Source organism: Lotus japonicus, chromosome 1, assembly GCF_012489685.1.
Source record: "Lotus japonicus ecotype B-129 chromosome 1, LjGifu_v1.2".
Taxonomy (NCBI): Eukaryota; Viridiplantae; Streptophyta; class Magnoliopsida; order Fabales; family Fabaceae; genus Lotus; species Lotus japonicus.
Genome location: NC_080041.1, coordinates 134155421 through 134176368, shown reverse-complemented (window position 1 = coordinate 134176368; position 20948 = coordinate 134155421). Strand labels below are relative to the sequence as shown.

The window sequence follows — 20948 nt, the reverse complement described above, 5'->3', positions numbered from 1 at the left end:
CATATTTAATATGAAAGAGACAATGAAATTTTAAAATATAACTTGGAGAGAGAAATTTATAAGAAATTAAATAAGAGTAATTTAGGAAAGTGAATAAATTATTTTACAAATTTATTGCTTTTAACTACTTTTTTTTTTGAAATCGCTACTACTTTTCCTAATCTAAGATAATTAAGTAAAATGAACTTATATATAGGAGCGGAGGGAGTATTGATTTTTGTTGGTTTTCACATTCAAAATGTGTCATTAATTAATAATTATTATTTTCATTAAATAAATATTCTTAATGCATAGATTCACATCATGAAAATATCATGTGGGTAATTAATAATTTAATATTTTTTAATAAGCCAAATTATTACTCTCTCAGTTCCTATATTATATAAGTCAATTTTACCCAATTCTCTTATATTAAGAAAAATAGTTACAAGCAATAAATTTGTAAAAGAATTTATTCACTTTCCTAGATTACTTTTATTTAATTTCTTATAAATTTCTCTCTCCAAGTTATTATTTCAAAATATCATTGTCTCTTTCATATTAAATATGATGATAGTTTTGGAAAAAAATAATTAATGCACCATTGGTATTGTAAATAGACTTATACTATTTAGGAACAAGAAAAACACTAAAAAATGACCTTATAATAAAGAACGGATGGAGTATTATTAATGGGGAATACAAGGAGTATCCTAACCCAATACATCAAGGTTAGAGCAATTAATAATTTCTTATATTTTATAGTAGTCAATGAAAATAAATTAATTTCTCAATTTGTATGTCTCTTGTGCTATAAATTATTTTTTTATAACTTGTAAAATAATATAATTATTTCATTAACATAATTTAATTTTAGTAAAATAATTACATTATTGGCACAATTAAAGGACTAACAAAATATTTTATCATAAATGCACAACGTAATAGGCCCATAAAATAATTTTAAAATGTAACAATGATTACTTATTCCAAAAATAATTTTCATTGTAAATGACTCAATAAAAATTTTCCTTAAAAATGATGACATTTTCAACAATCATTAAGTAACAAATTAATAATGAGAAAAGACATTTAATTTCAAAAAGTGCATTTATACATGAAATTGGATTTTAAGGTTCCATCATTCAAACACATACACAATGGAAGTTCTTCTAAATCTTCCTCAACTAATGATTTTCCCTGTAATCCTGCTTATTATTGGCCACTTTTGTCTTGGTACGGCCATGAATTGTGGTGGAAACCAAGTTGCAAAAACTCTCACTATCGATCGACGTGGCAAAGGAGATTTCAAAACGATTCAAGCTGGTATTGATTCTGTAAAGAAAAACAATGGTCAGTGGGTTAAGATTCACATAAAATCTGGTATATACATGTAAGTTGAAATGTTGCTACTTTTTTATATTCACATAAATGATCAAAGTCTAATGTTGTATTTGAGCATGTTACAAATTTTACAGGGAAAAGGTTTCAATTCCAAAAGAAAAACCATGCATTATCTTAGAAGGAGACAATAGTCACAAAACAATCATTACTTGTAATGATCACCGATTAACTACAAGTTGGGGTGCTACATTCGTTTCAACTGCACCTAATGTGATTGTAAGTGGCATTACCTTCAAGGTAAAAACCCAAATAAAAGGATATAGCTACAAATTTTTATTACTTATCAATTGTTAATTTCTAATGTATTAGTACTATGCAATTGTAGAACTCGTTTAACTTGGTAAGGGGTAATTTACCGGGTACAAGAACGAAAATTGAACCAGCAGCGGCAGCTGTTGTATATGGAGACCAATCTTACTTCTACAAGTGTAGTTTCTTGGGTTATCAAGACACTCTGATGGCTGCAAATGGACGCCATTACTTTAAAGATTGCTACATTCAAGGTGAAGTCGACTTCATTGCTGGTGCTGGCCAATCTTATTTCAAGGTAATACATAAATATACTTTGAGGCTTGTTAGCAACACTCTCCTCAGTTGAAATTCATATATGTTCCATCAAGTTGGAAGTGGTAGAAGTGATATCAGAAGATTCTAGCTTACATTAGGAAAATACATGGTGTAACCATACACCGAGTATATAATATGATTTGTTGGATCTCATGAATTTCAACTGGTGAAAAGTGTGTTGTAAAAAATGTGTTAAATATAATGTTTCAAGCATTTCTCATATTATTTTTGTTTATATTACTTTGGATTTTGGAGGATGTTTTGAAAATGAAATAATGAAGCATTACTTTCGGGTGAATGGTCACTTTGGTCCCTAAAGTTACAGGCGTCGGGCAATTTAGTCCCTATTCTAAGGAAATGTAGCCCGTAGTCCCTGAAGTTGGCAAACGTCGATCATGTTAGTCCCTGCCTCTGCTCCCGTTAGTGAACGTTAACGGAGACGATGATTTGGCACGTTAAGTGCCTTAATGGACTTGCCACATGGATTTAAATATTAGGAAAAACTTTAAAAACTTCAATTTAGTCCCTGACCCCAAATCAGAAGAGTTTCAATATCTCCATCATCTTCTTCCTCCTCATCATCTTACCCAGAAAAAATAATTGAACATGATAAAAACTTTCATTTTTCTTCATCATCTCATTCATGAACAGATCATCAAAAAAAAAATTTAAAATCATCATCTTATCATCTTCAACATCATATCATCATCAAACCCAGAAAACAAAACCTCAAATCCCAAATCCAGATATTCAGATGCTTCTTCAAGCCCCAAATCCCAAATCATGATCTTCCTCCCATCTCATTATTTTCTCCAATTTCACCAAGCCTTTGATCAACAACACTAATGCCCTCTTCCTTTTCTCCCTCCTCCTCCTCCTCCTCCTCCTCCTCCTCCTCCTCCTTGTCATCCTCGTCGATATCATCGTTCTTTCGCCCTTGCTTCCTCTCCTCCTTCTCGCTCGGCATGGTCATGGAGGACAACTGTGAGCCAAGATCTGCGCGCCAGAACTTTCTTGGCATCACTAGTAAGGTGCTTATTTGAACCTAATGCCTTCACAATATGCCTTGTTGCAGCAATCAAATTCTCATCCCTTTCCAGCTCCGAGATCACATGCTCAGACTCCTCAAAAGCCATGGAGAAGAAGAACCAGACTTCAAAAAAGAACAATCACCAAAACCAATCCTTCACCTCCAAAATCAAGATCAAAACTTCCTACTCCAGAAAACTCAATCAATAAATCCTACACCTACCCAGAACCACAAATTACTAAAACAAGCTTAGCATGACTCACCAACCAAATCCAAAAACAAAATTGCATATGGGTGAAAAGAGCAACCTTCTTATCCCTGCATAAACCCAAAAAAAAGCCAAATCATAGCAGAAGGAAAAAAAACCACTTTTTCATCAAAGATGCAAAGTAATACCGATTAAAGAAAGATCAAACACAAATACAATAACCCAGATGAATTGTATGTCAGTTGCGAGTTGAATGAGACAAGAAATTTGAGGATTGGAAGAAGCAAAGTGGTGGTCGGATTTTGGAATTTTGGGATTTTTGGTCTGTTCTAGGGTTCTTCTTCTCTTATAAGGATAAAAGGGACTAAATTGAAGTTTCAATGTTTCCCCCCAATGTTCCAATCCACGTGGCTAGGAGAGATGCACACTTAACGTGCCAAATCATCGTCTCCGTTAACGTTCACTAACGGGAGCAGAGGCAGGGACCAATGTGATCGACGTTTGTCAGCTTCAGGGACTACGGACGACATTTCCTTAGAATAGGGACTAAATTGCCCGACGCTTGTAACTTTAGGGACCAAAGTGACCATTCACCCCATTACTTTCTATATGGTTTTTTTTTTGTCAATCTATATGGTTTTTCACTTTTTGTAGAATTGCACGATCAATGCAAGACTAGGAAATTCTGCACCTCCAGGTTTTATCACAGCCCAACTCAGAAGTTCATTAGATGACCCAAGTGGTTTTGTTTTTGAGGGAGGTTTTGTTGTTGGAACTGGTGAAGTGAGTCTAGGACGAGCATGGGGGCCTTACTCAAGAGTTATATTTCACAGAACAAAATTTTCTTCAGTTGTATCCCCAGAAGGATGGAATGCTTGGGACTTCAGAGGTCACGAGTAAGTAGTTCTTTGCTTGGGGTATTTTATTGATATGACATATGATATAGTAATTGTTTTTGTGCGTAACTTTCTCTTAATCTGTGAACAAATTATTGCAGGGATAAATTTACATATGCAGAAGTTGATTGTACAGGACCTGGAGCAAATACTTCGAAGCGGGTAAAATGGGAGAAGAAGTTGACTCCTTCACAGCTACAAGCATATTCTTTATCATCTTTCATCAATAAAGATAAATGGCTTGCAAAAATACCAACTATATTCTTGTAATTTACTTTATCTATCTTGGGTTAAAATCCGTGGTGTGGCAAGATTAGTTTACACAAGTGATGAGCTTCTAAATGTCTAAGTGTCCCACTACGAAATGCAACGATTTATTGTATGAATAATCTTCTAAATCTCATTCGAAAACAATAAATTTAGATGTAGTCCATGGTAGGGGCAGAAAAATGAGGAAAAAAAAGTGAAGTCTTCAATATTTTTGGATATGATCAAGGGTGTAATCAGAAGACCCACCCACACCTCTTTGACCCCAAACCTCCTCCGCCTGTGACCATTTACCACCGCTTCGTTGAGACCACTCCCCTCACTGCTCACTCGCTGAGACCCAGTCCCCATGACCGAACCCCACCCACCCACCAAATCGCCACCTGACGAGATTCAAACCTAACACCTTTGAGCCTGGGCAATTTGATCCTGCCTCTTTCCCGAATAAAGTTTTTTAAAAAAAGGAAAAACCACGAGGAACAAATTTAACAACCACGTCAATATGAGCCCAAAAGAACAATACAAGAAAAATAAATATCATAGTGCAATGATTTGATAATCTAAAAATATCAGGTATGTAATCTGGGGTCCGTAATTTGGTGGCCAAAAACTGGCAATCCTACAAAAGCTCAACATATAAGAGGAATTCATGGATCCCGAACCACATTTCAACAAACTCAAGCTCAGTCTTTCCATTGTAAGCGCAATTTGAATGTATCCCCCTCCCCTTTTTCCCTCACTCTCCCAACCAAATGTTAGTCTGCTTGCATCTTATAAGGGAAAAAAATTTAGGCACCCAACAAGTAAACATGACTTTGTTGTACTCCCAAACATACCTTAATCAAAACTAGCATTTAAAAAGTTCAACAGTTCATTTCTCTTGCTTTCAGCAGCCTTGTCTTCCTTTGTTTTTTCAAGTTTCAGAAGAATCTACAAAGAAACAGAAGAAAGCAGATTTGAGATTACAACTCCAAATAAGATCTGCATATAAGAATGTACAGCCAAATACTGCATCAGTACCTTCTTGCCAGATACAGCACTGCGACGGACCCCGTCATCTTTGACACCATCATCTTTGCCTCGCGCCAAAAACTGATCAAGCACAAAAAAGCTAACAAATTAAAAATCATAGAAGCAAGTAAAATACATTGACTTTCTGAGCCAGGTTACAGTCAAAACCTTGGAAAGCTGCACAGGGCTGCTGCTCCTCTCATCATGCTGCTTCTATATAAAGCTCCCATTGCCAGAACAAACCCGACCAAGAAACAACATCCAAGCAAGCCAATCAAGCACCAAAACATGTCACAGATCCAGCTCCAATTTCAAAGAGCCAATATAAAAAATAGGAAGAAGATATCATAAGCATCTCAGACTGAAATGGAAAAAACTTTAAGTTTGGAAAAACGTTCGGAAGTTGGCAGCAAAATTAATAATAATTTTATGTATACCACGATGACAATGACAATGACATTACTATTTAGACCGATGTTTTCAAGGTGGAGAAGATGATGGTGCAATTTCATGGTGCATCTTAAGTTGACAAATCTTATTTTTGGATAAAAAATCCAATCACCAAATTATCCAGTAATTAGCAGTTTGTATGTTAACACAATTTATGACAAGCAGGAATTAGGTATCCCACAAAACAGATATTTCAATTTCAAGTACCTACTTGAGTTAGAAACTATATGAAGAATAACCAAATTATTTCATTAACAAGTCTATGGAAAACAACAAAAGGTATAGAAAGTGACCTACCTCTTTTACTCTGTGCTTCTGCCGCTTATGGCGATGCCTTTTACTTCGATCCTTTTCCTTGTTCTAGAGAGGAAAAGAAGGTGAGATAAATGGACAAAGCAATCAATTAGGGAAAATTTCACTACCAACAAATCACCTTCTTTGATCTGTCGCTCTTTTTGTGCCTCTTTGAATGATGAGAAGTTTCATGCTCACTATCAGAAGAACTCTCACTTCTGTATTAATAAAATGAGAAACGCATTATCACATGAACCACATTAATCCATTTATTAGATCATTCACATGTAATGAAAAAAGTTTCTAAAATCAACAACACACATCAACAAGCAGCCGAGCTGAAAAGTAACTAGTTATTGAAAACAACAGAGGGTCTTGTACAGGACATATAACTTATCAACATTAAACACTTGCAATAAATAATCTTTCCAAATCTTAAGTAAAGTGGAGAAACCATGAAGGCATGAACAAAGGAACATAAAAAAATCAGAATGGTGAGGAAACATGATAAGGGGTAACGGATACTCGAGACAGGACACCAATAGCACTAAGCCAGCATAGGCATGGTGAATGGTCAGTGTTATCAGAGTCTGCTATATGATACATTATCATCAGTTACAACTATGTTTCCATTACACATCATTTCCAACTTCCATCTACCCATTCATGAGATAACCAAAGGTTGGAACAGGAATATTTATCTGATTACCCAAATCCATAGAAATCAATTCCATGTCCTAAAGCTATGCAATTTTTTCCAACATAGAGATAATCACCAGTTTTCTCACACAAAACACATTGAAACAAAGTAAACAATTCCGTAATCAACGACAGAGATGATTTGTAGGCTTAGCAAATTACATCAAATCTGAAATTGAGGCAAATCATGCATGTACGAAGGAGAAAATTGAGGATTGGATATGGAACCTGGAGTGATCAGAGACGGAGGAATCAGAATCGGAGGAGTGGTGGTTATGCCTGCGACGGCGTTTGGATTGGGAGTGGGACTTGGTCTTCTTACGGATCTTGAGGGATTCCTTATCACGGTCTCGGCGACTGCGGTGGTGACGCCTGCGGCAGTGGGAAGAAGAGTCGTCGGAGGAGGAAGAAGATGAAGAAGAGAGAGATGAGGATGAGGCCGCCATGAGGAACGACGTGAGCGAGGGTTTACCACAGATTGGGGGAAATTGGCCACCCAAGCCAAGCCCACTTTGTTTGTCTCTTTTCTTCCACTAGTAAGCAATTTATGGCATCATTGGTTTTTGGTTCTCAACTAACAAATCATATTTGGCTAATAACTAATCTCTAATCTTAAGATAATCATAATTCATAAGTCAAACTATTAGGATTTTATGCTTCAGTCCTTTATTTTATTGTTAAACATGCCCTTGAAATATTCCAAAATCATAGGTTAGTTAATTTGTATTCATTTTTCACTTTTATCTATTTTTACTCACTTTTTTTTTCATATTTTTTATTTTTATTTTTCTATCACACCTTTCATTCTCGCATTTCTCTTTCTTTCTCTCACTTGTTGTAAGTGTGAAGAAGTGTAAATAAAATCTTATTAAAACAATAACAAGTTACTCATTTAGTCATTCTTCTCTCATGAGTTTAATTAGCTTTGTGTATTTAGAATTATATTTGACGTATTTCATGTTTATGTTAACACTAATGTTTTTAATGATGTATTTAACTTTTTACTATGGTTAATGATGTACTTTGATGAACATGAATTTATATATAAATGTAAAACTTTGAACTAATATAAGATTTTTATTTAAATTATAAAGGACTTGAATATATATATATATATATATATATATATATAAACTAAGAGTAAAATACACTCACCCACCCCTCTCAAGGTTTGTTAGAATTACACTCCACCTCATTCTTGTCTAAAATCTACACCCCACCCCATTTTATATAGATGCAAATTTAGTGACGAAAAATATTCTTCATTAATAATTAGTTATTATTTAAATTGTTAATCAATAATTTCAAAAAATATTTTCAATATAATCCAATAAATTTAAAAATGAAAACATCACAGTCCTCCTCATTCTCTCAATCGCGGTCTTCCTCCATAAATTCACAATGCAAATTCTGCAATAGCACACCCAACCGGTTTACAAACCATATCTCGAACATAGGGAAACATGCTTGTGTTTTCATATTTGGTAATAATTCAATTTTAATCAAAATAATCTCTTTATACCTCAAATTTTGAAAATTGGATTGTAGACCCAAAAAGCAAGACAAATGGGTGAAGAAAATAGAGAAACAAAATTAAGAAATATGAAATATGAAGTGGATCGGAGGTTACTAGAACCCAACGATGCGGTGGAGCACCGTTTTTAACAAAATCCAACAACATCTTAAACCAACAGAGCGTTCGCTCGCAACTTAAAGGGGGTGAAGTTCACAAGAAGTAGTTGAACAGGTAGCTTTGGGAATGTGCGATTCACGTTCTGTGGTTCAAGTCGCAACAAAACTTTGATGCATGGTGGTGCCATGGGGTTTCACATTCTGGGACAGTGGCCGTCGTGTTAAAGGGAGTAAAGGCTTGGTGGTGACCGTTTGTGGTGAGAAATATGATTTGGAGACAGATGGGACGTGGACTTAACAGACAGAGTGAATTGTTTTTTTAAATTTAATTCAGTAAAATTATTTTCATAAATTAATGTATGATAGTGTATATGCATTAAACTGTGTGATTAGTGCAACTTGATGATTAGTGCTAGGTAAAATACTTTGCTGACGATATGTTTTTGTCTCAGTTAGCGACGGAAAATAAAATCCTCTTTAAATATTTAGTGATGTCAATTTTTGTCCGTCGCAAAAACTATCACTAATTAATAGCAAAGGTTTTTTCGTGTGTGTTTAATGAGGGATTTCACCATTCTTTGATTTTTTTAAAGGATAGTATAGTCAGAACGTGGTCAGTATTGGATGATAGGAACGGCTGGGGATTAAATTGGTGGACACATTCGTCGTTAATACTCCTCAGTAGTGTGAAGACCATCGTTAATGTCGGTAAAATGCTATAAAATACTACTTACTTACGGTCTAGATTGTCGGTAAATTACTTTTTTTCATGAAAAAATGTTGTAGCGACGGTAAATCAGTCAATTAACCATATGTAATTTTTCATCGGTAATTGGTTGTGTAGTATTGTGTAATTGTTTGGATTTAAAATGCACTCTAGCTCAAAATTACATCTTGTAATGGATCTTTTAATTTGGTTTTCTCACTACCTAATGGCTAGCATTCAAATAGTAATTGATGTGGAGTACTCATATTAGAGATGAAACTTAGTACACACCACCTATTTAAGTGGTGGACATTAAATAATGCCTTAATTAATAATGCTTAGTGATCATGCTTTTATAATAAACTATTGTGAATAATTTGACTAACATTTTAACCTCATGATCTCTTAATTACTTTCTGTAAGCTAATTTTATGTAATTTTTTTTTTGAAAAGTAATTTTATGTAATTAGTATATGATAAATAGTAGTATGGCTTCTATTTTTTTGATTTTTTCTAATTTATTAAAAAGTATACACAAGATATCTGTCACACAAAATATACAAGATATTTAAAATGTTTATATCCACTGTGTTATCTAATAATTTTGAGACCTCACTCTGGAGAGTGAGGCACTCAAAACACACACTCCCTCAGGAAATGCCACGTTATCTTCTTAATTGAATTTAATTGTTCTCTCTCATATTTTATTGAGGCGTGTATATCACGCGCATAACATGCACCTTGGTTTCCTTTGTTCGGTACTCCGTTTCAACTTTCAAGCTACTCAACCCCAACTCTTTCCCTCTTCGAATCCCTAATTTTGAGGATCTCTCCTTCATTCAAATCTCTCAATCCCTAATTTCTTCAATTTCAAATCTTTCAATTAGCGATTCCATCTTTAATCAGTTCCAAATCTGATTCGGTTCCCTCACTCTCCAGTCTACACCATTCCAAACCTTTTCACTGTCCCAATTTCAAAAAATTAATTCTCTCAACAATGAATTTTAATTCTGCAATGCGAGATTTCAGGGATTGATTTGAATTTTTTTCAATTTCGAATTTTGAATTCGTGCGTGGGTCAAGTCATTTTTCAGAGGTTCTTTCCCTGAACTCTTTCTCTCTGTGATTGACTGATTGTGTCTCTGTGAGTGAATCGGTGATTCTTGGGTTTGGAAAATAACGATCAATGGTACAGTGAAGGGAGTGTTTTCTGAGGTTCTTTCCCAGAACTTTTTCTCTATGCTTCTTTGTTATTATAATGCCACGTTCAAAACTTTCTTGGTCCATCTTCCGGTTGAAAGAAATTATTTTGATGATTATGAATGATGATGTGGTAGCTCTAACTGATAAAATTGGAATTGGTAATTGAATTTCTTGATGGTCTGGTTTGATTTTATTTCATGCAAGCAAGACTAAAGCAGAAGGCTGCAAATTTGAAATCTTGAAATTGTTTTGGCATTATCATTCATTTATTCTTGATGGTTCAAAAGATTGTTACTTGCTTTTCTTATAAATGCAAAATGCTATCCCATTAACCAATTTTCTAATGCTGATTAACAATCAATAAACTGTATATTTGGCCTTTGCATTGGTTAATTGATCTCACTTCTTGATTTTTTTTTTCAAAGAGATATAGAGTTTGACCCTCACTTACCTGTCTCTGATATGTACACTAAGCCCTCTTGGGTTAACATTCACATATTTTTGTTCTTTCTTCAATTAGAGGGGTATTCATGTATTCATTTTAACCTATGCATATGTTTTAGTTGCAAGAACTGAAAGCTTTTGTTTAATGAGTCATTTTGGACCTTTGCTCCTCTATGCGTGACTGCTTTGTTAAGCATTTTTTAATTTTTTATTCACTTCTTCCAACGGCCTTAAATCGATGTTGGTGGAAAGTGTGTTCATGTATTACTTGCGCTTGAACTTAATCACTGTGTGATCTGTATTAGTTACAAGGTATCTTGGATGCTGATAAAGTATGCTCATCTTCATATAGAATACCAATGTGAACTTATTATGGAAGGGTAGTTTGTGAACAGGTCATAACCGGTTTTCTTTTCGTGATTCTCAACATCCTAGATATGCTCTAGAAAACTTTTTTGAATCTTGCTCAGATTAGGATTGGCTTTTGTATCTCATTATACCGCTAACCCTTTTGTGCCAAGAGTTTAATTATTATTTGATGTTAACATAAATATCTTACTTCTCTTCACTCTCTATTTTTAATTTAACATCAAGGATCTTTTCTTATCTATTTTCCTTCCTCGCAGACTCAATTGTTATTTGGTAGTTCGCACCTGGATCTTCTCCTCTTACATCCTGGTGTCCTCTTCTTGCTGCACAGCTTTCTTTATCCTCTTTGAATTATTTTTGGATCTGTTGTCCTGTAATCTCTTCTTGCTTCTAACATATTAATTAATATCTTTTTGTTCTTTTTACTTATCTGATTTTCTTTTTTTAGGATTCTCTGAAATAAGTAGTATTGATGTAAATACTTCATCAATTCAAAAGCATCACACTGACTTTGTAAGGTTTTTTTCATTGTTTGCACATATATATCTCAATATAATAATGATAAGAAAAAATCTCTATCAGTATGTGGTCTGTATTTTCAGGGTGGTATTTCTATTACAAGTGAAAACAACTTAAATTGTTATCTCGCATGATGGTACTCCTATGAAAAATATGTCACATCAAAATCTTGATTGTTCGGACATAGCGGAAAATTCTCCAGCACAAACTTCCTCAATTAAGGAGTGGAAACGTGTTAAGATAGGGAAGTGAAATAAGATCTTAATTGCATTGAGTCTTTTGCTAATTAGTATATGTTGCATGTCTTGCTATTTATGTGGTTATAAAAACGTAATTACATTGTTTGTTTTGGTATCAAGTAAACAATCAATTTTAATATTAGTTATGTGATCTATCTTGATTTTACTTTTGGTTATTTTTGTTTACTTCGATATATCATTATAACACATGCCTAAATATTATGACGTATTTTAAATATTTATTCATTTTTAACAATTACTTTAAAAAGATAAAAATAAAAACATTAAAAATAGTTTTAAAATTACCCGTGCATTGCACGGGCTACTTACTCGTATATATATATTCATCAACAATAATTTATCTTTTGTTTCTTATCCAACCCCCTTCTGGTTTGGAGGTGCTGCTGCTAGCGGATAGGTTCGGTGTTCATCATCTCAGGCATTTGTTTTGTTTTTTCTTTGCGTCATTTACCAATTTTTTTTCTTTTACATATACTTAAATTCATACGAGAAACTTACCAATAACAAGTCATTTAAGATGAAAATCGTGAACAAAGGGGATTTTAGTTACGCAATTATGTTAATCTAGGAAAAAAAAAGGTAACGTAATTGCGAATCTATACAAGCATGATCGATCACCCGTGGTTTGGGAATTGTGGCATAAAATGAGAGTACAAATACACACACTCACTTCAAACCATTGAACAAATGGATGATCAGAAGACAAAATACAAAGATGGAACAACACAAGCATTAATAATTAGTACTAGTCTTCTTCGCTCGCAACAATATATATCCACGCACTCTCTCGAATATGAACGAATTAGTAACATCAATTAATGATGAGTACTGGGGGATAATGTGACCTTGCCAGGGTTGTAAGGTACTCTAGTAACCTTGATCCAGTCATCTCCGTGGAAGAATCTAGATGGCGAGAAACTGATAGCAACGTCTGATGTTAGGGTCTTGACCCCTGGCCATTTCACACGCTTGGACTGGTCTGAACCGGGTCCACGGTTGTTGAACTCAGCGTAGTAGCAAGTGTCCATTCCAGCTAAGGTTCCATCCATTAACTGCCATGGCATGTAACCATCGGGTGTGATCAGGTCTCCAATGTAGGTGTCCATGAAGATGGTTCTTGAGAAATTCTTCCATGGACGTGCCAAGTAGGCCTTGTTGTCAAACCTGACAGGGAAGTATTTGGGATCTGACACGATGGAACCTCCTTGGATGACTATTCCTGATGGCTGGTTCCTCTCTTTCCTTCCTTGTGCGGTCACAATGCATTGCTGGTTTTCTAGTGGCTTTCGGACAACGAAAGTGCAGTTCTGCATAACAGCCACAGCATCACCGAAGACGAAGTCGATGGTGCCTGAAATGATGCAATCCCTGTAGAATTGACGCATGGTGTGAGCATAGAGTGTGTCTTGGAACCCGTCCATTCTGCATTTGTAGAAGATGGACTTGTCAGCTTGAACCCTCAAAGCTACTGCTTGATGTTTTGCAGCTCCAGCGGAATTCTCAAATCCGACACCAATTCCAACAAAGTAATCTCCAAGAATAGCTGCACACATGCACAAATTTTTTGAGTTGCCAACTTATGATTATGCTTGAGTTGTGTTGATAACACACTTATTCGAAATCACTATTCCTAAATAATATTGTCAATTAAAAATGCTTGAATATGACAATTATTTTTAAACTTACAATATTAGTGATTTTTAAATGACATTTTGACAATTTTATTGGCAGGTTAAGGAACGAACACCAAATGTTGACAAAGGATTTTGATCCCTCTTTCAAGATTAAGATATTTTGTCCTTGTTTAGTGTCTCATTTTATTTCTCATCAATCAAACTGTGCCATATCAATTAAAAATCACTTAGGTAAGATTAATTATAACGATCATATTCATCACCCTTTCATGCAAGGAAAAGATGAAAGATCGAAGAAAGGAACTAGTTGCTAGCAATAATAATGTTAAAATCTTGTCAATTACTAGTGAATTTAGATAATTCGGGTCTATAAGCACGAAAGATAAACACATACCAGAACTGGCGGTTCTGAAGGTACCAACCCCATCCACAAAGTTTTTGCTGCCAGTGATCCGTGTCTTCTTACCACCATCACCAACAAAAACAACATGGGTCATGTTTCTTGCAACCTCAACATACTCGTTGTAAACCCCCTCCTTGATGTAGATAATGAATGGCTTCATGTTCTTCTTGGGCACATGCTTCAATGCCTCGCTGATGGTGGTGAAGTTTCCACTCCCATCCTTAGCCACAACCACGTGCGCGCTGAGCTTTCGTGCAGTCATACGCAGAAGTCTCCTAACACCAACACGGTCATCAACCCATTCGGGAAGCTCAAACTCGTTGTCCCCACCCTCCTTCAAAAGGCGGCGCCCAGCAGGCTTGGTCACGTGCATCTCAGTAAGAGTCTTGGAGAGTTCAGTGATGATGGACAAACCATTGCTGCTCATACGCATGGCGGTTTGCAAAGCGGTTGCCATTTTATGACCAGCATCGCTTGTGGTGTTCTCAAACGCATCCAAACATGTCTCTTGGTATGTTATGGCACCACTGAGCCAAACCTTGAGGCTTGTTAGGATGCTGTCGAGGTTGTTGAGGTCAAACTTTCCAAACCTCTCGAGAGATCTCTTGAACTCCTCGATTGAGAGGTGCATGAGGTCCTTACATGTGTCGAGAGCCTCTTTGGTTCTTGGGTCTTTTTCAGCTTCTTGCAACAATTGCGATTTCTCCAAACCTTCCCCGATTCGGGCGATGGTCACGTTGAACGCAATTTTGATGAGCTCTCTTGGGTCGGTGATGTTTCCGGCGTGTGATGATAGACTCTCCTCGCAATCCTTCTTGTAATCTGTGGGTGCGCATAGAGTTTTCACGGCTTTCATTGATGAAGACACGCTGGATTTGCTGTTTTCTTTTGAATCTGCGTTGGCTCCATCCTTGCCGAAGCCGACACTAACTGTGACCGCCACCACCATGGCCACCAGCAAGAAGGTGGAGACTCCAATTATGGCGATTCTCTTCCTCTTTTGGGCATCTCCCCCAGTCATTTTTAATAATTAGCAGCTCCTGATTAACAAACACCTGAGCATACATGAGAATGAGAAATAATTAAATTGATTAGTATCTCGACTTCTATTGAATACAATAGATATTTTGCTTTTGAAAATAAAATAAAATTCATCAGTAAAAAAAGCAAAAGAAATCGATGTGTAAAGAATCAAAATCTCTTCTCTACCCAAACCATATTGCTTAAAAAGCATATATGTGATGTTATGTTCTCATCATCCATGTATTTTTCTTATACAAGCCTTCAAATTTGTATTGATTGAACAAGAAAATGATTAGTGTTGATTTGTGATGTATACTTACTAGGCACGAATAGGAGCTGCTGGGTGAAATGAAATGAAAAAGGACTTGCTCAGGCGGTGTAATTCTCCGTCGAAAGCTAGCCCTCCGGAGAGTGCATATGTGAATTTTGTGATGGGGAATATATATGTGTATTTATTTATATTTAGAAGAAGGAACCATTTCAAGGGTTGGTGGTTATCTCTGTTGCCAGAATGTGAGGTTTGGAGGTTTGGCTAACTAAGAGGCTCTTATCGTTTTACTATAAATGAATAAGATGAGACACGGAAATGACACGCTATATATGGTAAAACTTTCTTCTTGTTGAACATCTTTGGAGGTTTTAGCTTAGGGAACTAAACACCAACCCTTATTTAGCAGCTATTTACCACAAATGGACAATATTTCACCCTTGATGCTCTCTATAGCTAGTGACTTGCGTTTTATTTCTTCCGCAATTCAGGCACACGGATTTAGCTTCTTTTATAGTATTAAGCGACAAATATGTTTTTGGTTCATCATGTACATTTGCAAAGTGGTGACATAGAACCAACACACATATTTATGATAGTTTTTAATTGCCACAATGCATAAGTATTAAAAAGCATAAAACACGGATCGTGGACGTTAAAAATCACCACAAATCCATATGTGGTTATGTATTCCTGTTTAGCGAATTTATATGTAAAATTATTCTTTATTAGTATATGATTTGTAACTTAATACAATAATTATAGCTTAAAGATAACCTTAAACACCCAAAAATTGATTTGCACAGTAGAAAATCAATTTCCACACTAGTAAACATAAAACTAAACTGATCCTCATCAGTAATCAATTAAGCAAACCCAACTCATCAATTAAAGCATTCAAATCTGAGCAAGATGATCCTCCTTCTTCCACAGCATGCATAGCTTGCTTCGACAACACCTTCGCCTTGTTCCTTATTTCCTCTGCTTCTTCCCCTTCCATTATCTTCCTCAAAGCCTTCTCCACCTCATCCCATTTCACCCTATCCTCCTCCAAAGGTCCCCATTTTTTAGCTCCAACAGGCACCCCAATTTGAAGCACCTCAGTTACCAACTTCTCATTGTAAAATTGCTCAGCAACAATAGGCCAAGTCACTATGGGCACCCCCGCAACCACTGCTTCCAAGGTTGAGTTCCATCCACAATGAGTCACAAACGCGCCAATTGCTTCGTGTTCAAGAATCAACACTTGAGGTGCCCAACCTTTTATAATTAGTCCCTTACCTTGTAGCCGTTCTTCAATATTCAATAATTCATCTGATGCATCTTCCTCTCCTCCTTCCCTCACCACCCAAATGAATGGCTTCCCTGATGCCTCAAGACCCATGGCAATTTCTCTAAGTAGAAAACCTGGAAATCTTGGCATGCTTCCAAAGCATATGTAAACAACTGAATTTTGTTTCTTCGTGTCAAGCCATTTCAGGCACTCGTACTGATCAATAGATGCCTCTTTTCCTCTAGTTGCTTTTTGTTTGATATTGTCGTTGCGGCTGCAAAGAGAAAGTGGACCAATGTGCCATGCTTTTCTCCCAATCACATTCCTGTAATGATCAGCATAAACCCCTTCAAGTTCATAAAAGCTGTTAACAACCACCCCATAGCTCCTCACTTCTGATTCCGTCACTTCCTCCAAGAATTTGAAAAAGTCTGTTCCTGGCATTTGCATCCTTGTCAATTTAATCTGACCAGGGAGATTAGGGATGATGAAGGTTTCTGTATCAGATGAAACATTCTTGCAAGGGTTGTAGAGTCTTATACACTCATTGGCACAGAGAGAAAAAAAACTAGTCCCATGGAAGACGAGCCGCGGAATTGCGAATTTGGCAGTAGAATCAGTTGCCCATGGGAAAAGCACATCAGCAATCACACAATTTGGGTGTTGCTGAAGCAAAAGTTGCTCAAAGGGTTCTTGAAACAATCTAGTAGCCTTAATGAAAGTTGGAACCAAAAATGGTGAAGGGAGAGAGTCCATATTTTCACACCCTTTGGGTAAACCATCCTCTACATTAGGGAACTCTATGGTTTGGATATGAATAGTAGTTTTGGATTTTTGTATTGCTTTGGAGATTAAAGGTGCATTGAGGGGTGTGGTGATTATGGTGGCCTTCACACCCTTTGCAGCAAATGATTTGGCCATATCAACCGTAGGGATAATATGACCCGAAGCAAGGAAAGGAAAGAAGAATATGTGTAGAGGATGATGACATTCATCACCACCCATCTTTCTCATTACCAGAATAAAATTTACAGGAAGAAAGCAAATTGGCACAGCTTTAAACCCAAACTGGAAGAAGATAAATGCAGGAAGGGAAGTATTTCCGTATGCTATTTGCCTCACTTTAGAGTGTGAACAATTTATAATAGGAGCAAAATTGGACATTCAATCCACATCCATACGGTAGAAATGAAAGATTAATGACATACAAGTTACAATATTCATTCATTGTGCACGTCTAACAGTTTTTGCACCGTTTACAATTGGTATTAACATAAGCTTTACTATGTTTTACTTGGAGTAAATGAGCAGTTAGCATTTGAAAAGGGATTGGGACCATTTTATAAGAATATCAACTCCCATAACTTATTTCAAAAAGAAAAAAACTCCCATTACTAATATTTGATGTAAAAAATGTATATGCATACATATATCTATATATATACCCTATAAAAGAGGGGGATGCATAATGATCTTAACTCCTAATTAAACATCCACCCATGTACTAAAAGTTTATCTATTCCTCCTCAATCAACCAAAGAAAGTGGTACAATTATTCATATAATAAAAAATGGAGGATGGTAACTTACTAGTTTTGGTCTACAAATACTAGTGCAATGGTGAACAAAATAAGTCAATTGGTCAAGCCTGCAGTGAACTTGACCCCAGTACCCGGCAACCACGAGTCCCCGTGAATGAAGCGCTGAACCGTAAAATAGCTAGCAGTAGCAGCATCTTTCATGATATGATAACCGGGCCACTTGACCCGGCCTGCGAGCGAAGCGCCAGGTCCATAATTCCTATACTCACCATACCACAATGTGGTCAAGGCAAAGTCCCCAAACCACTCGAGCCAACCTCGAGGTTGCACCATCCCACTCATGTACGTGTTAATGTAAACCGTCCTCGAGTACTGCTTCCAGGGCCGGCCCAAATACGTGGGCTGGGTCGCAAGAATGAAGCTATCTTGGATCGTAAACCCGGTGCTCTGGTGTGGGCTTTTTCTTCCTTGGGCCGTGACGGTTACCTTCTGTAATGGAAGTGGGGCCCTGGTGTAGATCTTGCAGTTTTGCAGCACCGCCGCGCCATTGCCAAAGATGAAGTCTATGGTGCCGTAGATTTCACATTCGCGGTAGAACTGTCGGAGGGAGTGGGCGTAGAGGGTGTCTTGGAAGCCTTCAATGCTGCACCTGTAGAATGCGGATTGGTCTGAATCAACACGCAGTGCCACAGCTTGGTGGTTTACTGGACCAGCAGTGTTTCTGAATGACATGTCCCTCGCAATGAAACCTTTCCCAGATACAGCTACATATTACATTTACAAATATGCATGAGTCAATTATTACTTCAATCAAGATTGGAAGTAGTACTTTGTGTATATGTAGCTCTAGTAAATGGTTATTACTATAGTCACATATAACATATATGACTATAATATGTTTGTATCAGCTTACATTTCTAAGAACTAATGATGTGACCTAGAAGCTGGTCACATAAGCCAAACATGAACTTTAGATTAGTGTCAAAATTGATTATGGAAATTCATTTTCATAAAATTGATCATAGTTAAAGTGAAGTAATTTATATTTGGTTAAGTGAAAGTGATATTTGTATGATATGAAGTGCAATTGTGAAATCACACGGAGGCACAATGTTAGTTGGATCAAACTCAGAAAAAAACATCGAACACCCAAAAATGAATATTGTGAGTGCTTTGGATCACCTTAGTCACAATTGATTTTAAATAAAATTGGTTTTGGCGAAATAGCTAGAGGACATGCGGGTTGGGTAGGGAAGGTCCAGGGTTCAATCTCTAACGGATGCAATTTATCTTTCCAATGAAAAAAAGAAGGTACATTTGTGAAAAAAACTGGTATTTGTAGGGTAATATTATGAAATTGAGTTGTTAAATTTTAGAATTGGTTATGTTCCACGCATAACCTACTCTTTCTACATTTTAGCAGAATTGATTTCGGGATTGAAATCAATTCTCCAAAATAATTCTCATATCTCAATATTGTCGTCCAAAATTAATTTTTCTCTGATAGAGTTGATTATGAGATTCGTAATAGGGAATCATTTCTAACACTTGCAAAACGTTAATATAAAGATGCTCCAAGAGGTTGTTATGTGGTGTTAGTTTACTTACCAACTGTGGCAGTCCGAAAAGTGGTCCATCCTTGCATGAAATTCCGGTTGCTTGTGATGATGGTTTGGCCAATACCATCACCAACGAGCATAATATTGGTCATCTTCCTCTTCATGTCCACATTCTCCCTGTAGAGTCCCTTCTTCACATATATAACATACCTCCTGTTGCTATGACTCGGTGCTGCATTCACAGCTTCTGTGATTGTGCGGTAGTGACCGCTCCCATCCAATGCCACAACCGCGTCTGCACGCGAACGGTGCGGCTTGGATCTAAGGAGCTCTTGATCACCCTCAGTCATCCACTCAGGAAACTCCGAATCCAAATCCAAACTTTCACTTGTTTTATGAGTATTGTTCCTCGGAGGCCTGAAGGGTAAGGCATGAAGTTGAGTGTACAAAGACAGAACATTGCTAATAAGCTGTGTGACTTGTGTTAAGCTTCCACTGATGTAGCTCTCAAGACGCCTATCAGTTCCTTCAAAGCCTTCAAGGCAAGTATCTTGGTTACTGAGTGCTGCACTTAGCCAAGCTTCTAGGTTTCCCTCATATTGCACGCTTGTGTCACCTGCATTGTAGTCAAAATTGGGATTATGACCTTAATCAGAAAGGGGTGTTAACTGTAGATCGCATAATCATAAAATAGCATAAAAAAACACTTTACAGCAAAATTAGTGTGATAATCTTATGGTATACCACGATTTTGACTACCATGGTTACCTGCTCGGATTACAAATGCGATTTTAGGACACCATTAATCGCTGCAATTATGCAATTTTAATCACGATTTTGACTACCATGGTTACCTGCTCGGATTCTCCTCATCTCCCCTAATGACCATGCCAGCTCAGAGACAGAGAAATCAACGAGCTCCTTGCAATCTCCTATGGCTATTTGCTCGCGGTTGCTGACGGAGAATGTGCTGAACTTTGTTAAGTTGTCAATGGCGCCTTGTGCTTCATTGAGGGTGGTCCTGAGCGCAGCGCTCAGGACTGAAGTAGGGCTTGGAGGGCCAATCTTGGTGAGCTCATTGTGAATGTTTTGGAGGCATGAGTTTTGGTTTTCAATGTCCATGCAGGCTTGTGCAATCAAGGCTTGCATGTCTTGGGTTTGGATTTCTGAGGGAATTTCATCTGAGAAGGACTTGGATGATGAGGGTAAAATCAGCAGCATCATGAGAATGAAAAGGGCATTAACCAAGGCCATTTTTGGTTGAGACAGGGAACCAGAAAGGCAATAAGTGTGCTCATTGTCTTTCCTAG

The 20948-nt window shown here is 36.7% G+C and overlaps 6 protein-coding genes across 12 annotated transcripts; 2 read left to right on the top strand and 4 right to left on the bottom strand.

Moving 5' to 3' along the window:
- Positions 1-1070: 1070 nt before the first annotated feature.
- LOC130731153 (uncharacterized) lies at positions 1071-7388 on the bottom strand. Of its 7 annotated transcripts, none has more exons than XR_009016580.1 (9): positions 7034-7388; positions 6246-6324; positions 6110-6172; positions 5531-5575; positions 5372-5443; positions 5188-5281; positions 3244-3298; positions 1740-3164; positions 1071-1314 (listed from the first exon to the last, which is right to left on the bottom strand). XR_009016580.1 is itself a non-coding variant. In XM_057583354.1 (7 exons), exons 1-6 carry the CDS (start codon positions 7249-7251, stop codon positions 5189-5191), a joined length of 570 nt encoding a protein of 189 aa, XP_057439337.1. In that variant the 5' UTR covers positions 7252-7388; the 3' UTR covers positions 1071-1314; position 5188. The 7 variants fall into 7 exon arrangements, 3 of the variants coding, with proteins under 3 accessions (XP_057439337.1, XP_057439338.1, XP_057439336.1); XR_009016581.1 differs by having other exon boundaries at positions 1740-3103; XR_009016579.1 differs by having other exon boundaries at positions 1740-3298.
- Positions 1224-1981, top strand: LOC130726706 (probable pectinesterase 66). The gene is made up of 3 exons (XM_057578005.1): positions 1224-1372; positions 1458-1620; positions 1709-1981. Exons 1-3 carry the CDS (start codon positions 1224-1226, stop codon positions 1979-1981), a joined length of 585 nt encoding a protein of 194 aa, XP_057433988.1.
- On the top strand, positions 2916-4354 carry LOC130726697 (putative pectinesterase 52). Its single transcript, XM_057577995.1, has 3 exons — positions 2916-2981; positions 3843-4084; positions 4186-4354. Exons 1-3 carry the CDS (start codon positions 2916-2918, stop codon positions 4352-4354), a joined length of 477 nt encoding a protein of 158 aa, XP_057433978.1.
- Positions 7389-12518: 5130 nt separating the features above from the next.
- LOC130731151 (probable pectinesterase/pectinesterase inhibitor 21) lies at positions 12519-15476 on the bottom strand. Its single transcript, XM_057583351.1, has 3 exons — positions 15319-15476; positions 13967-15030; positions 12519-13481 (listed from the first exon to the last, which is right to left on the bottom strand). The coding sequence occupies exons 2-3, from the start codon at positions 14994-14996 to the stop codon at positions 12754-12756; spliced, it is 1758 nt and encodes a 585-aa protein (XP_057439334.1). The 5' UTR covers positions 14997-15030; positions 15319-15476; the 3' UTR covers positions 12519-12753.
- A 573-nt stretch (positions 15477-16049) lies between these two features.
- LOC130732738 (probable UDP-glucosyl transferase 73B6) lies at positions 16050-17638 on the bottom strand. The gene has a single exon (XM_057584730.1). The coding sequence runs from the start codon at positions 17551-17553 to the stop codon at positions 16129-16131; it is 1425 nt and encodes a 474-aa protein (XP_057440713.1). The 5' UTR covers positions 17554-17638; the 3' UTR covers positions 16050-16128.
- Positions 17639-17735: 97 nt separating this feature from the next.
- LOC130731148 (putative pectinesterase/pectinesterase inhibitor 22) lies at positions 17736-20948 on the bottom strand. The gene is made up of 3 exons (XM_057583349.1): positions 20493-20948; positions 19688-20254; positions 17736-18843 (listed from the first exon to the last, which is right to left on the bottom strand). Exons 1-3 carry the CDS (start codon positions 20890-20892, stop codon positions 18173-18175), a joined length of 1638 nt encoding a protein of 545 aa, XP_057439332.1. The 5' UTR covers positions 20893-20948; the 3' UTR covers positions 17736-18172.